This window comes from Panthera pardus, unplaced genomic scaffold, assembly GCF_024362965.1.
Source record: "Panthera pardus isolate Hobbes unplaced genomic scaffold, ASM2436296v1 HiC_scaffold_11, whole genome shotgun sequence".
NCBI classification, from domain to species: Eukaryota; Metazoa; Chordata; class Mammalia; order Carnivora; family Felidae; genus Panthera; species Panthera pardus.
Window position 1 is genome coordinate 67,124,879 of NW_026526666.1, and position 16,488 is coordinate 67,141,366.

A 16,488-nucleotide genomic window follows, 5' to 3' on the forward strand; every position below is an offset into this window, starting at 1 on the left:
CTTTGTCAAAGATGAGTTGGCCATACTTTTGTGGGTCCAGTTCTGGGGTTTCTATTCTATTCCATTGGTCTATGTGTCTGTTTTTGTGCCAATACCATGCTGTCTTGATGATGACAGCTTTGTAGTAGAGGCTAAAGTCTGGGATTGTGATGCCTCCTGCTTTGGTCTTCTTCTTCAAAAACACTTTGGCTGTTTGGGACCTTTTGTGGTTCCATATGAATTTTAGGATTGCTTGTTCTAGTTTCGAGAAGAATGCTGGTGCAATTTTGATTGGGATTGCATTGAATGTGTAGATAGCTTTGGGTAGTATTGACATTTTGACAATATTTATTCTTCCATCCCATGAGCACGGAATGTTTTTCCATTTCTTTATATCTTCTTCAATTTCCTTCATAAGCTTTCTATAGTTTTCAGCATACAGATCTTGTACATTTTGGTTAGATTTATCCCTAGGTAGTTTATGCTTCTTGGTGCAATTGTGAATGGGATCGGGTTCTTTATTTGTCTTTCTGTTGCTTCATTGTTAGTGTATAATAATGCAACTGATTTCTGTACATTGATTTTGTATCCTGCAACTTTGCTGAATTCATGTATCAGTTCTAGCAGACTTTTGGTGGAGTCTGTCGGATTTTCCATGTATAATATCATGTCATCTTCAAAAAGCGAAAGCTTAACTTCATCTTTGCCAATTTTGATGCCTTTGATTTCCTTTTGTTGTCTGATTGCTGATGCTAGAACTTCCAGCACTATGTTAAACAACAGCGGTGAGAGTGGGCATCCCTGTCGTGTTCCTGATCTCAGGGAAAAAGCTCTCAGTTTTTCCCCATTGAGGATGATGTTAGCTGTGGGCTTTTCATAAATGGCTTTTATGATGTTTAAGTATGTTCCTTCTATCCCGACTTTCTTGAGGGTTTTTATTAAGAAAGGATGCTGAATTTTGTCAAATGCTTTTTCTGCATCGATTGACAGGATCATATGGTTCTTATCTTTTCTTTTATTAATGTAATGTATCACGTTGATTGATTTGCGAATGTTGAACCAGCCCTGCATCCCAGGAATGAATCCCACTTGATCATGGTGAATAATTCTTTTTATATGCTGTTGAATTTGATTTGCTAGTATCTTGTTGAGAATTTTTGCATCCATATTCATCAGGGATATTGGCCTGTAGTTCTCTTTTTTCGCTGGGTCTCTGGTTTAGGAATCAAAGTAACACTGGCTTCATAGAATGAGTCTGGCAGTTTTCCTTCCCTTTCTATTTTTTGGAATAGCTTGAGAAGGATAGGTATTATCTCTGCTTTAAACGTCTGGTAGAACTCCCCTGGGAAGCCATCTGGTCCTGGACTCTTATTTGTTGGGAGATTTTTGATAACTGATTCAATGTCTTCGCTGGTTATGGGTCTGTTCAAGCTTTCTATTTCCTCCTGATTGAGTTTTGTAAGTGTGTGGGTGTTTAGGAATTTGTCAATTTCTTCCAGGTTGTCCAGTTTGTTGGCATATAATTTTTCATAGTATTCCCTGATAATTGCTTGTATTTCTGAGGGATTGGTTGTATTAATTCCATTTTCACTCATGATTTTTTCTATTTGGGTCATCTCCCTTTTGTTTTTGGGAAGCCTGGCTAGAGGTTTGTCAATTTTGTATAATTTTTCAAAGAACCAACTCTTGGTTTCATTGATCTGCTCTGCATTTTTTTTAGATTCTATATTGTTTATTTCTGCTCTGATCTTTATTATTTCTCTTCTTGAGCTGGGTTTAGGCTGTCTTTGCTGTTCTGCTTCTATTTCCCTTAGGTGTTCTGTTAGATTTTGTATTTGGGATTTTTCTTGTTTCTTGAGATAGGCCTGGATTGCAATGTATTTGCCTCTCAGGACTGCCTTCGCTGCGTCCCAAAGCGTTTGGATTGTTGTATTTTCATTTTCGTTTGTTTCCATATATTTTTTAATTTCTTGTCTAATTGCCTGGTTGACCCACTCATTCGTTAGTAGGGTGTTCTTTAACCTCCATGCTTTTGGAGGTTTTCCAGACTTTTTCCTGTGGTTAATTTCAAGCTTCATAGCATTGTGGTCTGAAAGTATGCATGGTATAATTTCAATTCTTGTAAACTTAGGAAGGGCTGTTTTGTGACCCAGTATGTGATCTATCTTGGAGAATGTTCCATGTGCACTCGAGAAGAAAGTATATTCTGTTGCTTTGGGATGCAGAGTTCTAAATATATCTGTCAAGTCCATCTGATCCAATGTATCATTCAGGGCCCTTGTTTCTTTATTGACAGTGTGTCTAGATGATCTCTCCATTTCTGTAAGTGGGGTGTTAGAGTCCCCTGCAATGACCACATTCTTATCAATAAGGTTGCTTATGTTTATGAGTAATTGTTTTATATATTTGGGGGCTCTGTTATTCGGCGCATAGACATTTATAATTGTTAGCTCTTCCTGATGGATATACCCTGTAATTATTATATAATGCCCTTCTTCATCTCTTGTTACAGCCTTTAATTTAAAGTCTAGTTTGTCTGATATAAGTGGCTACTCCAGCTTTCTTTTGGCTTCCAGTAGCATGATAAATAGTTCTCCATCCCCTCACTCTCAATCTAAAGGTGTCCTCAGGTCTAAAATGAGTCTCTTGTAGACAGCAAATAGATGGGTCTTGTTTTTTTATCCATTCTGATACCCTATGTCTTTTGGTTGGCACATTTAGTCCATTTATGTTCAGTATTATTATAGAAAGATACGGGTTTAGAGTCATTGTGATGTCTGTAGGTTTCATGCTTGTAGCGATGTCTCTGGTACTCTGTCTCACAGGATCCCCCTTAGGATCTCTTGCAGGGCTGGTTTAGTGGTGACGAATTCCTTCAGGTTTTGTTTGTTTGGGAAGACCTTTATCTCTCTTTCTATTCTAAATGACAGATTTGCTGGATAAAGGATTCTCGGCGGCATATTTTTTTTTCTGTTCATGACATTGAAGATTTCCTGACATTCCTTTCCGGCCTGCCAAGTTTCAGTAGAGAGATCCGTCATGAGTCTTATCGGTCTCCCTTTATATGTTAGAGCACGTTTATCCCTAGCTGCTTTCAGAATTTTCTCTTTATCCTTGTATTTTGCCAGGTTCACTATGATATGTCATGCAGAGGATGGATTCAAGTTACGTCTGAAGGGAGTTCTCAGTGCCTCTTGGATTTCAATGCCTTTTTCCTTCCCCAGATCAGGGAAGTTCTCAGCTATTATTTCTTCAAGTACACCTTCAGCACCTTTCCTTCTCTCTTCCTCCTCTGGGATACCAATTATGCGTATATTATTTCTCTTTAGTGCATCACTTAGTTCTCTAATTTTCCCCTCATACTCCTGGATTTTTTAATCTCTCTTTTTCTCAGCTTCTTCTTTTTCCATAATTTTATCTTCCAGTTCACCTATTCTCTCCTCTTCGTCTTCAATCCGAGGTGTGGTCATTTCCATTTTATTTTGCAGCTCATTGATAGCATTTTTTAGCTCCTCCTGGCTGTTCCTTACTACCTTGATCTCTGTAGCAATAGATTGTCTGCTGTCCTCTATACTGTTTTCAAGCCCAGCGATTAATCTTATGACTATTATTCTAAATTCACTTTCTGTGATATTGTTTAAATCGTTTTTGATCAGTTTATTAACTGTCGCTATTTCCTGGAGATTCTTTTGAGGGGAATTCTTCTGTTTTGTCATTTTGGATAGTCCCTGTAGTGTTGTGGAACTGCAGGGCACTTCCCCTGTGCTGTCTTGAATAACTTGCATTGGTGGGTGGGGCTGCAGTCAGATCTGATGTCTGCCCCCAGCCCACTGCTGTGGCCACAGTCAGACTGGTGTGTACCTTCTCTTCCCCTCTCCTAGGGGCCGGATTCACTGTGGGGTGGCGTGCCCCGTCTGGGCTACTTGCACACTGCCAGGCTTGTGGTGCTGGGAATCTGGCATATTAGGTGGGGTGGATAGGAAAGGTGCACAGGGGCGGGAGGGGCAGGGTCAGCTCGCTTATCCTTTGGTGATCTGCTTCGGGAGGGGCCCTGCAGCATTGGGAGGCAGTCAGACCCGCTGCTGCTGCCGGAGGGATGGATCCGCAGAAGCACAGTTATTGTGCAGTGCAAGCAAGTTCCCTGACAGGAACTGGTTCCCTTTGGGATTTTCGCTGGGGGATGGGCGAGGGAGATGGTTCTGGCGAGTGCCTTTGTTCCCCGCCAAGCTGAGCTCTGTGGTCCGGGGCTCAACAACTCTCCCTCCCGTTGTCCTCCAGCCCTCCCATGCTCTCTGAGCAGAGCTGTTAACTTATAACCTTCCAGATGTTAAGTCCCGCTTGCTGTCAGAACACCCTCTGTCCGGCCCCTCCGCTTTTGTAAGCCAGACTCAGGGGCTCTGCTTTGCTGGTGGGCTGCCCCTCCGCCCTGGCTCCCTCCCACCAGTCCCTGTAGCACGCACTGCCTCTCCACCCTTCCTACCCTCTTCCGTGGGCCTCTCTTCTGCACTCAACTCCGGAGAATCCATTCTGCTAGTCTTCTGGCAGTTTTCTGGGTTATTTAGGCAGATGTGGGTGGAATTTTAGTGATCAGCAGGACACGGTGAGCCCAGCGTTCTCCTATGCCGCCATCTTCCCCTGAATCTCAACCATCTCTGTTGGTCATTCCTGACGCCATGCCCAGCATTTCTCCGCAGTGGGCTGTTGTCCCTCTGCACTTTGGCTGCAAGCGCTGCTCCGACCGCCGTCTGCTCCCTCACCTTCGGCCAGCTGCTGGCAGGCTGCACCATTGTATATTCTTACCAACAGTGCACGATGGTTCCTTTTTCTCCTAATCATCATGAACACTGTTTTCTTGTGTTTTTGATTTAACCATTTTGACAGGTGTGAGGTGATATTTCATTGTGGTTTACATTGCATTTTCCTGATGATGAGTGATGTTGGTCATCTTTTCATGTGTCTGGTGGCTATTTTTATGTCTTTGGAGAAATTTCTGTTCATGTCTTGTGGCCATTTTTAAAATATTAAATATAATTTATTGTCAAATTGGTTTCCATACAACACCCAGTGTTCATCCCAACAGGTACCTTCCTCAATGCCCATTACCCACTTTCCCCTCTCCCCCACCCCCATCAACCCTCAGTTTGTTCTCAGTATTTAAGAGTCTCTTATGGTTTGCCTCCCTCCCTCTCTGTAACTTTTTTCCCCCTTCCCCTCCCCCATGGTCTTCTGTTAAGTTTCCCAGGATTTGTGGCCATTTTTTTAAATTAGATTGTTTTTTGGGTGTTGAGTTTTATAAATTCTTTATATATTTTGGATACTAATCCTTTATCACATATGTTATTTTCCAACATCTTTACCCACTCAGTTATGCTGTCTTTTAGTGTAGTTTTTTTATGTTTTTATTTTGATGTAGTCCCAATAGTTTCTTTTGGCTTTATTTCCTTTGCTTGAGGAGATATACCTAGAAAAATGTTGCATGGATGATGTCAGAGATATTACGGTCTGTGTTCTTTTCTAGGATTTTTATGGTTTCAGGTCTCACACTTAGGTCCTAAATCCATTTTGAGTTTAATTTTGTGTATGGTGTAAGAAAGTGGTTCAGTTTCATTCTTTTGCATGGAGTTGTCCAGTTTTCCTAACACAATTTGTTGAAGAGACTGTCTTTTTCCCATTGCATATTCTTGACTCCTTTGTTGAAGATTAATTCACCAAATAATCATGAATTTATTTCTGGCTGGCTGTTCTAGTCTCTTGATCTATGTGTCTCTTTTTGTACCAGTATCTGACTCTTTTGATTACTACAGCTTTTCAGTATATCTTGAAATCTGGGATTGTGATACCTCCAGTTTTGTTTTCCTTTTTCAAGATTACTTTGGCTGTTCAGGGTGTTTTGTGGTTCCATACAAATTTTAGGATTATTTGTTTTAGTTTTGTGAGAAATGTTGTTAGTATTTTGGTAGGGATTGCATTAAATATGTAGATTGCTTTGGGTAGTGTGGAGATTTTAACAATTCTTGTTTTTCCAAATGGAATATCTTTCCATTTGTTTGTATCATCTTCAGTTTTTTATCAGTGTGTTATAGTTTTCAGAATATAGATCTTACATCTCCTTAGTCAAGTTCATTACTGGGTATTTTATTACTTTTGGTACAATTGTCAATTCAAATTTTTTTAAATTTCTCTTTCTGCTATTTTATTATTGTTATATAGAAATGCAAGAAGATTTCTGTATATTGATTTAGATTTCTATATATTGATTTTGTATCAATATGTAATCAAATGTTTTTTGGTAGAGTCTTTAGGGTTACTTTATTCCTGATGAATAGGGCTAGAGAGATTGAGAATTTTTCCTCAGTCATCTGCTCCACCCTAAACTTTGGTCCTTCCCTGGTTACACCTGCTACAGAGAGGGTTTATTTCTGTGGATTTGTCTCATCTCTAGAAGTAGATTACTTTAGTTTTTAGTGCTTGCTATCTTGGTATTGAGGAAGCAAGAATATTTCTGTTGTCTTGGTCTTTCTTAGGTCTTAGGCGGGTCCTATATGCTCTGGTCTTGGGGTGATTTTTTCAATGATTCCATCTCTCTTCCCTCTTTCATCTATGCTTTGAATCATTGATGGGTCTTGTGTGAGGTAGTCTTGTCTTCCTCTCCTTCAGGTATAGAGGATATTTTCTTTTGCTGCTCCTCCTCCTATTTTGGAATCTTATTCATGCATGGGGTTTTAAGGTTTGATCTTTCTCCCCCAGTGGCTTTTTTTTCCCCATAAGGGAAAAGGATACTGGGCGGGGGGGGGGGCTTCATGCCTCTTTTTTTAAAAAAATTTTTAACGTTTATTCATTTATGAGAGACAGACAGCACAAGCAGGGCAGGGGCAGAGAGAGAGGGAAACACAGAATTGAAGCAGGCTCCAGGCTCTGAGCTGTCAGCACAGAGCCTGACGCCGGGCTCAAACTCACAAGCTGTGAGATCATGACCTGAGCCGAAGTCGGACACCCAACCAACTGAGCCACCCAGGTGCCCCTATGCCTCTTTTATAAGAGAAGTCCCTCCCCTTCTCCAGTCCTGCATTACAGTGAGAGGCATTTTCTAGTTTTCTGCCCTGTCCTCAATCTTTCTCCTAAACACCTGATAAAAGCCATGTATAGAAGAGACTGCTAGTGGTTGTGAATTCCCTTTGTGTCTATGTCTCTGTGAGGTTCTACACTCTCATTTTTCCTATACTTGACTTTTAGTAGTTAAAAAAAATTAGGCCTCATTCTGTTTACTCACTGGTATGACACCTACCAGTTCTTTCTCCTGTGCTCTGGGTCCTTACTTTCCTTGGACATCAGATTATTGCTGCCTTGTAATCTCTGTTTCTGATAGAATTTTTTAAAGTTATGATTTTGTTCTTTGTTGGGATATGTATTTTTAAGGTATAAGGTTTGATTTTTCCAACTTTCTACATCTTAGGTGGAAGTTACACTTCTAAATTAAAAAAAAAAATTAAAGTTCCTTTTAGGAAATATAACTTCTATGTTAATTCATTGGTTCTCAGCTTATTTCTGGTTATGGAATGCTAGGAAGTTATAATGCTAGTTATAGTACCATTGCTTTATTTGAATTAAAATTATTAAATATTTCTGACAATTTAAATATATTAACCATTTATTAAATACCTGATGCAATTTAATGAGCATCTTTTGGATTTCAGTTGTCATGCTAGATATTTTCTTACCTAATTCTCATAAACACCATTTTGAAGAATGGCTTTTGCTTTTCTTTTATTATGGATGAGAAAAACTGAGGCTTAAAGGAATTAAGTTGATTGCTTTGTATCACAAAGAATTAATGTTGTAGAGGTGAGATTTCAGACCTTAGTTTCTGATTTCAAAATGTTTCTTGTTTCTACACTACACCACTATTGTAGTTCATTTCTTACTGTCTGGATAGGTAATAAATGATAGGGGACAGGGAAAACAATAATAAAAATTTTGTTGGGCTTCTGTTACTAGATATGTTTTGTTTTATGTTAAACATGAGCCTTTTTTTTAAAATAGGCAATGATATGGGAAATGAAGATGCCATCGGAGGGAATGTGAGCAAATATACGGTGCTTCCATCTGGATACTGTGGACAGCCCAAGAAAGGACATCTTATCTTTGATGCTTGTTTTGAAAGTGGTAAGTGTATTAAAGACCTTAGCTTTTGAATTTGTCTTCGGTTGTTTCAAAATACAGTTCATCTGGCCATTCACTGTGATTCAACCCATTTAATATTTCATCATAATGGAACAGGTTATCAGGAAAAAAAATCAATTTTTAAAGAATTAAATTGGAAATACTTGAAAATGAAATGCTGTGTTTTTGTTGATATGTGATCAATGGTATAATGTTAATAATAATGATCATTGATAGAGCACCTTATATTTTATAAAATAATTTTTCAGATATTAATTTTTGGGGGATAAAACTGACAAATTGATTATATGATCAATCATTAATTATTGAATGTTTATCATGTATTTGGTTCTGTGTGACATGCTCATAGAACTTAGTCTTTGTCAGAGAGAAGGTCTCCCTATAAAGAAATGATTAGGTAACAGATTCAGTTGGACACAAACAAAACAGCAAAAGTAATATTATATCATAATCATCAAATTCTGTGGTTATTCTGAATGGGAAGATCAAAACTTGATTGTAAATTCCTATCCAGTAGGGAATGGATCTTGTTAACGTTTTTGTGCCCTGAGCCTCATACTCTGTATAGCACATATTAGGTAGTCAGAATATGTTGAAAATACTAATGAGAAAGGTAAACATAATTTTGTTTTATAAGTAATCATTAATTATTTTTTATTTTGAATAATGTGTGTGTGCTGGCATGTGTGTGTGTGTGTGTGTGTGTGTGTGTGTGTGTGTGTGTGTGTGAGATTGTTTGTAGGGGCATGGCAGTTTAGTTACATGACACTTCTCTCAACCCTAAGAACATTGGTTGTTTATATCAACAGTTGAAAACTTGTTTATTCAAGCTTTTGCTCTTTGTTTATTCCATGCTATTTTAGTTTGCTAGGGCTGCCATAACAAAGAACAACCAACTGTGTGGCTTAAACAACAGAAATTTATTATCTCACCATCCTGGAGGATGAATGTCTTGAGATCAGTGTGTCAGTAGGGTTGTTTCCTTGTAAGGGTTATGAAGAAGAATATACTCCATTCCTTTTTTTCTAGCTTCTGGTGGTTTGTTAGCAATCTTTGGTGTTCTTTGGCTTGTAGAATCATCACCCCAATCCTTGCCTTCATCTTTACTTGGCATTCTCCCTGTGTGCCTGTTTTTTTCTAAATATTCCTTCTGTATAAGGATGCCAGTCATGTTGGATCAGGGGCCACTCTGATGACTACATTTTAACTTGATTATCTTTGTAGAGACCCTGTTTCCTTTTAAGGTCACATTCTGAGGTACTGGGTGTTAAGACTTTAACATGAATTTGGAGGGCACATAATTCAACCTATAAGATAGTACTGTAGTGTTCTTCCATTCAGACAACACTGTCCACATAGTTAAGAACAGTTTCCCTGAAGTTTGCATTTTGCCTTGCCTGGGATATATTTGGTGCTTAGAAAATATCTTTTGAATTCTTTTTACCTCAGTTAAAGGCTTGAAAGCTCTTTAAAATAACAGCAGCTCTCTAAGGGTCAAAATTATCCTCATTTTAAAGATTATGTGTTATTTTGGTTTACCTAAAGTATGAAATAATCCAGATTTCTTTCCATATTTTCCTTTAACTTAGTCATATTTTTCCATCCTTTACTGAAAAGTTCAGTAGCAGAAATTACCCAATGTGACCACATAGTAACCAAATTAATAATGTATATTTCTCCAAAAGTGTATGAATAGTTGGTTTATGTCAACTGAATTTGTGCAAGTGGTGCATAAGCCTTGCAGTAATAGTAGAGTGGTTAAGTGGACATGCTCTGGTGTCAGGCTAAAGTTTAAATTCTCACTTGAAAACTAAGCCATAGTTTCCTCATCATTTAATGGAGAATGATGCCTACTTTATGTCTAAAAGAAAAAAAAAATATATATATATTTCATTGTTTAAAAAATTAAAACATCTTACCAAAATGGAAACAAAATAATAATAATATTTAAAAAATAGGTAAATGAGAAAATCTCAGGGAAAATACCAAAAGAAAATTCAGCTGGATGAGTATATAAAATACATGTTATGAGTTCCCATAAATTTGCTATAGGTAGACAATAAATTTAACTGAAGGTTTTCTGGTAACCAGCATCAAGAGAAAAACAATATCCATAAGATAAAAATAAACCAAATATTGAAATCTTATAGAAATTCCTCCTATTGGTCTTCCTAAAGCAGACACTGAGATGTGATGAATAGCATTCTCAACAATATACCTGTGGTATTTACAACAATGTATTTCATAGGTATGTGTTTTGTAATATCCTTCAATGTGGACTGGGGTCCTAATGCTAAAGGGCATCTTAGTGAAAGCAATTCAGTTGGCACTTGAAACAATTTGTTTGACATATGCAGCTTTCATCTGATCTAATTTAAATTAAGGGATTTATTTTAGATTTTTTAAAACAGGGAAGTTAGGGGTTTTCTCTTATGTGCTCACTCTGAGCTACTGATTGTGGATGCCTCATGTGTTATGTTGTGAAAAGGATTCTGTAGGTGTAGACTTTTGAAGGAGTAAGGTGATTAATTGATTCAATGATTGGCAGGTATTGTTTCATGTGGATGGAATATATTGTCTTCAGATAGGCCCCATAGGTATGTTTTTTTTTCTGAGTTGTGGAATATGTAAAGTGCCTAGTATATTGCCGGGCCCTGAACTGGTGGGTTATCTGTTTTTCTAAATGAGAAAGAAGTTCTGCAGTTCAAATATGAACTTTCCAATGAAACTCTGCTCTGTTTTTTTCCATACCCCCCTTAGTATAAGTAATATTTCCCTTGGAAAAACAGAAGACCACCATAAATTTATCTTTCTATGGGTACCTGACACTTTTCATGATTTTTAAAAACTTTGTTCTCTTCCACTGCACTATAACCTGCTCAGGACAGAATCTGAGTCTGATTAAGCAGGGGCTCTCCCACAGAACCAAGCTGAGTACTTACAAAATTAAGCACTAAATTAATACTATTTGTAATTGATGAATGAAGTAATCCGAGCAATAGAAAGATAGGGAGAAATTAACTTTCTTACAGCTTTCATGAAAAAAAATCATATTTAATTGCTTGTTATTCCCCAGTCTATCAACTTCTCTCAAGTCTTCATATGTGTGCAGGTACTGTTTTCTCTGTGACCTAGATCCCTTTATCTTCCTGGTAAAATGTTAATTCAGATTCAGTCCAGCATTTCTTCCTCTGAGGAATAGTACCTCTCAGACAAGTTTGGCTGTCTCTACCTCTATATTTACAGGCACCTTGTAGACTCTTATATGATAGTCTTTACTGAATTGCAGTCATTTCATTGTTTCTTTCTTTTTCCTTATCATTGAAACCTTGAAGTCAGGGATGGTTTCTTACTAGTTTTGGTTCTCCAGTGCCTAGTGTACTAACAGTCATATAACAAGGAGATTAATAAATGTGTGAATAACTGAGAGAGGACAGATAGTGAACAAAATGGTTTTTGTAAAGTGAGATTTTAAGATTAATAAAAATATTTTTATGTTGAGATAAAAATATATTAATAGCAGCAAAAATATTAAGAAGGAAAACAAAAAAATTAATTACTTGGTTCTTATCAGACATTATGATAAGTGATGTACATAGTTTATCTCATTTAATACTCACTGAAACTTTCTGAGGTATTATATATCTCTTGTAGGTGAGGAAACTAAAGCTCAGAGGTGTAAAGTTATTTCCCTTGAATTGCATGATTGACAAGATGTATAGATGAATTTGAAAATGAGGGTTTCCTGGCTCTAAAGGCCATACTTTTAACCATTGCATATACACATTACCTTATTATAGGCTAGTTTATGACATATGAATAATATATATATGTGTATGTATATATATATATAGCCTATAAGCCTATATATGTGTGTATATATGTGTGTGTGTGTATATATACATATATATATATATTTATACATATATATATATATATATATATCCTATAAGATAAGACATATAGGTTTTGTGATAAGAAAAATAAAAAATTGTCTACTTATTTTAAAATAAGCCATCCAAAGGGCACCTGGGTGGCTCAGTCACTTGAGTGTCCAACTCCTGATTTCAGCTCAGGTCATGATCCCAGGGTCATGAATCAAGGCCATGTTGGACACTGTGCTGAGCATGGAGACTGCTTGGGATTCTCTCTGTCTCCTGCCCCTCTCCCCTGCTTCCATGCACTCTCACTCTAAAAAAATTAAAATAAGCCATTCAAATAAACACTATTTGGTTGCCAATAGTAGTGTTGTTTTACGATTGATATGAATACATGTATATTGAATATGAGAAGAACAATATAATTTATACTACAAATTAGCCTCAGAGACTTAATATAATATTTAAATTACTGTGGCATGAAAGAGGGTCAGTAAAAGAAAGACATGGTTCAGTAGTTTATATACCATTTCAAGACGATGGAAATAAAAACTTAAAACTTTTATTTTTAATTTCTATGATGGAATTTTATTATATTTATTTGTGTAATCTTTAAAAATTATTGTTTTATTTCCTTTTGAAAGAAAATAGTTTTTATTCTTGGCACAGTATGAAAATGTGCCATGACTACAATAGAAATCAGGGGTTTTAGGTTAATATCTCACTTTTTTTTAGATATGCAAATGGTTGATATACTTTTTCTTTTTAACTTTTGAGGAATAATTGACAAATATAATTATAGATATTTAAAGTGTCCAATGGGATGGTTTGATATATATACATGTATATAAAATATTATATATATAATATAGAATAATTACCAAGATTTAGCTAATTAACACATCAATGTCCTCACATAATTAACACATATAACTTTTCTTTGTGTTAAAAATCCTTAAGATCTACTTTTATCAACTTTCAAATATACCATACTGTATTATTAATTACCATAATCATGGTTTATATTAGATCCTCAAAACTTATTCATATAATTGAAAATTTGTATCTTTTTAGTTATATCACCCCATTTCCTCTTTCCCCCGTCTCTGGCAACTTTTCTATTTCCTGTACAACTGACTTTATTGCAAAATTATTGAAAATAGCCAAGATATGGAAACAACATAAATATCCTTCCATATGTGAAATGGGCACAGAAAATGTGACATGCATGCGCGTACAAACACACACACACACACACACACACACACACACACACACACAGGTACAGAGGAATGTTATTCAGCTATTAAAGAAAGTAAATCCTATTTGTGACAATGTGAATAAATCTAGAAGGCACTATGTTAACTAAATTTTTTTACAATGGCATTATAATATAATGCCAAACACACAGGTTTTGGTTTAGGCAGAACTGGTTTCATATATTAACTTTTACTCATCTATAAAATTAGGAAAACATATCTATATTATAGAATATTATTATGCTAAGCAGTATAATATATAAAAGAGACAGTACAATATATGGCTATCAACTTCAGGTTATAATTCTGGCACATGTATATCATGCCAAGAGTGCCAAAATGTGCCAGGTACTTTTGTGGGTATATTTATAGTGTTATTACCAATCCTTAGAACAACCCTACATCATAGGACCCTTAGATTAGGTTACCCCAGGATCATACACTGAGATAAGGACTTAGGTAAAGATTGTATATTTTGATGGAGATCTCAAGAGGGAGATGCTCTGGGTAATTCTTGCTTTTCTGAGCATATAGTATTCTTGGTCATTCTAGTCTAAGTTCTTTAGGCTTGGAAAATCTAGGCAATCTAAGATTGTTCTGGGTGTTAATAAGAAGGGCCAGAATTAGAAGAATATTTGGAGATTTTAAGTTAACAACATTCTCCTTTGGCATCAGGAGTTAACTTTGTAGTTGTGGGAAGAACAATGTGTGGAGTCAGTTGACCTGGCTTTGAATCCTAGCCTGACTTGATCTTGGGAATTACTTTATGTCTTTGAACCCCATCCTATCAGTCTAAAAATGGAGAAAATACTTTACAAGGTTTTAAAAAAATGGCTAATTATAGTTATCATTTTTCAAATGCGTAATGTGTCCCAGTCTTTGAATAAGGAGCTTGACATGTATCACCTGTAACAGGGCGCCTGGGTGGCTCAGTTGGTTAAGCGTCTGGCTTTGGCTCAGGTCATGATCTCACGGTTCGTGAGTTCAAGCCCCGCATCGTTCTCTGTGCTGACAGCTCAGAGCCTGGAGCCTGCTTCAGATTCTGTGTCTCCCTCTCGCTCTGCCCCTCCCCTGCTCGTGCTCTGTCTGTCTCTGTCTCTCAAAGATAAATAAACATTAAAAAAAAAAAAGAAAAAAAAAACATGTATCACCTATAATACTTATCTTTTCAGGACTTTCTAGACTAGGTTAGGATCCCATCTGTACAGACCCATTGCAGTCTATATACTTTCCAGTCTACTAGAAGTACTTGTCTAAATGTCTGAAGTTTGTATGCTCTGTAGGAGCTCTTGGTTACCACCATATATCATGCTTAGTCCAGAGCCTGGTACATAATAGGTGTTCAATAAATGTATATGAAATAAATACAATTATCACAACAATTCTTCAGAGTAAGTATTATTAATGCTGATTCACAGGTAAAGAAAATCAGGCTTAGAGAGGATAAACATATGTTAAAATTAAACTGTTTTTAAGAGGTAGAGCCAGGATTTGTATCTGGGTCTGCCTCATAATAGTAAATGGTCAGACACAGGCATTTTGTGAAGCTCACAACATACTTTTACATACTTTATCTCATTGAATCCTGATATCTTTTGAGGTAGGTATTATTATTCTGTCTTAAAGATGAAGAAGTAGAGGCCTAGAGACGTTAAATAATTTGCCTATGACTCTACAGTTAACTAATCAAGTATCAGACTGGGGTTTGAACTCAATTTAGATATGATTAAAATAACAATAGTATTAAATATGAATATAGAATTTACTCTGTCATGCAAATTTCTAAGTGTTTGACATAAGTAATGCATTTAATTCTCATATCAAACCTGTGAGGTAGCTTCTATTATTATTATTTTCATTTAACAGGTAAGGAAACAGACACTAAGAGGTTAGATAATTTTGCCAAGGTCACTCTGCTGCTAGGCTGTGGACCTGGGGTTCAGACCCAGTTGGCCTCACTCCAGAATTTGTGCTTGTAACCATTTGTGCTATGTCGGGTCATAATTTATATAAAAGCTTATCTCAGTATCAAGCATTTAGCAGTAGTTCCAATATTTTTAAATTTTGCATTTAGGTCTTTATAATTTCTGAGGAAAACAAGATTGTTGTAACTTAAAGTTAAAAATATGATACTCAGTTTCCTAAATTACAGAATGAAGTGATGTAGCAGAAAAATAGATTAGACTGGTCATTGATCACTCCATACCAAGGGCTTATGACCATTAACCTTTAAATTAAGAAAGGTTCTCTTGCAGAAAATTATGTTGAGAAACATTTACAAATATTTAAAAATCAAATCATATAGTATATGAGGCCTAGGTTTATAGCCTCTCTAAGAAAAAAATAAATAGTGAATTTTCTGTTTGTAGAATCTGCCCCTTCTTCATTCTCACAGAAATTAGATAAACTTCTCTGTTTAAGGAAGAAGAGTTTTAAAGTTGTGTGTTATTATAATTATGATAGAGCTCTTGATTTACATTGTTTGAGGGATGTGGTAGAATCTTACTTTTTATTTTCTATGAATATACCAATCAGCAGATATGTTTTATACCCTGTGGGAGGAATACAACCCATAGTTCCTCGCTTAAAGGAGTTAAGTGGGAGAGACTGATAGAGGCTGTGATTTTTTTTTAAATTTTAATGTTTATTTATTTTTGAGAGAGAGAGAGAAAGAGAGTCAGAGCCCAAGGTGGGGAGGGGCAGAGAGAGGGAGACACAGAATCCAAAGCAGGTTCCAGGCTCTGAGCTGTCAGCACATTGCCTGACATGGGGCTTGAACTCACGAACCTTGAGATCATTACCCAAGCTGATATTGGATGCATATCTGACTGAGCCACCTAGGTTCCCCTGACAGAGGCTGTGATTAAGTTGATGACAAAATTTATTGTCTAAGGCAAATATTTTTGTCCAGAACAAGTGCTAATCTGGAAGGGATGCTGGGACAAATGGCATACCCTGGGGCCTGTCAGAGGCTAACCATGATGTGTAGTACCTCTGATTCTAATTGGGGTAAGTACAGTGTAATGAGAAAGCATATCAAAAGCATGTCTTTTTCAGTAGGGTATTGTAGGATGGTGGGGTGGCAAATTGGCAGACTTCTTAGAAGAGGCTCCAATGAGCTGAGTATTAAAGGATTAGTAAGAATTATCCTGATAAATTTTAGCAATGGGAAAAAACTACCCGGTTCTTAT

At 36.6% G+C, this 16,488-nt stretch overlaps 1 protein-coding gene across 9 annotated transcripts in view; it reads left to right on the plus strand.

Moving 5' to 3' along the window:
- Positions 1–16,488, plus strand: part of LOC109266906 (BEN domain-containing protein 5) — a 1,451,617-nt gene that overhangs the window by 137,210 nt on the left and 1,297,919 nt on the right. For 8 of the 9 annotated variants that reach the window (XR_002079911.2, XM_053895592.1, XM_053895596.1 and 5 more), the window contains exon 2: positions 8,020–8,142. Coding sequence is in view for 8 of the 9 variants with exons in the window: in XM_053895592.1 (XP_053751567.1) it covers positions 8,020–8,142 (123 nt within the window). In the remaining variant the exon portion in view is untranslated. Of the gene's footprint in view, positions 1–8,019; positions 8,143–16,488 lie in introns of those variants that run through there. The other variant, XM_053895600.1, reaches the window with a different exon arrangement.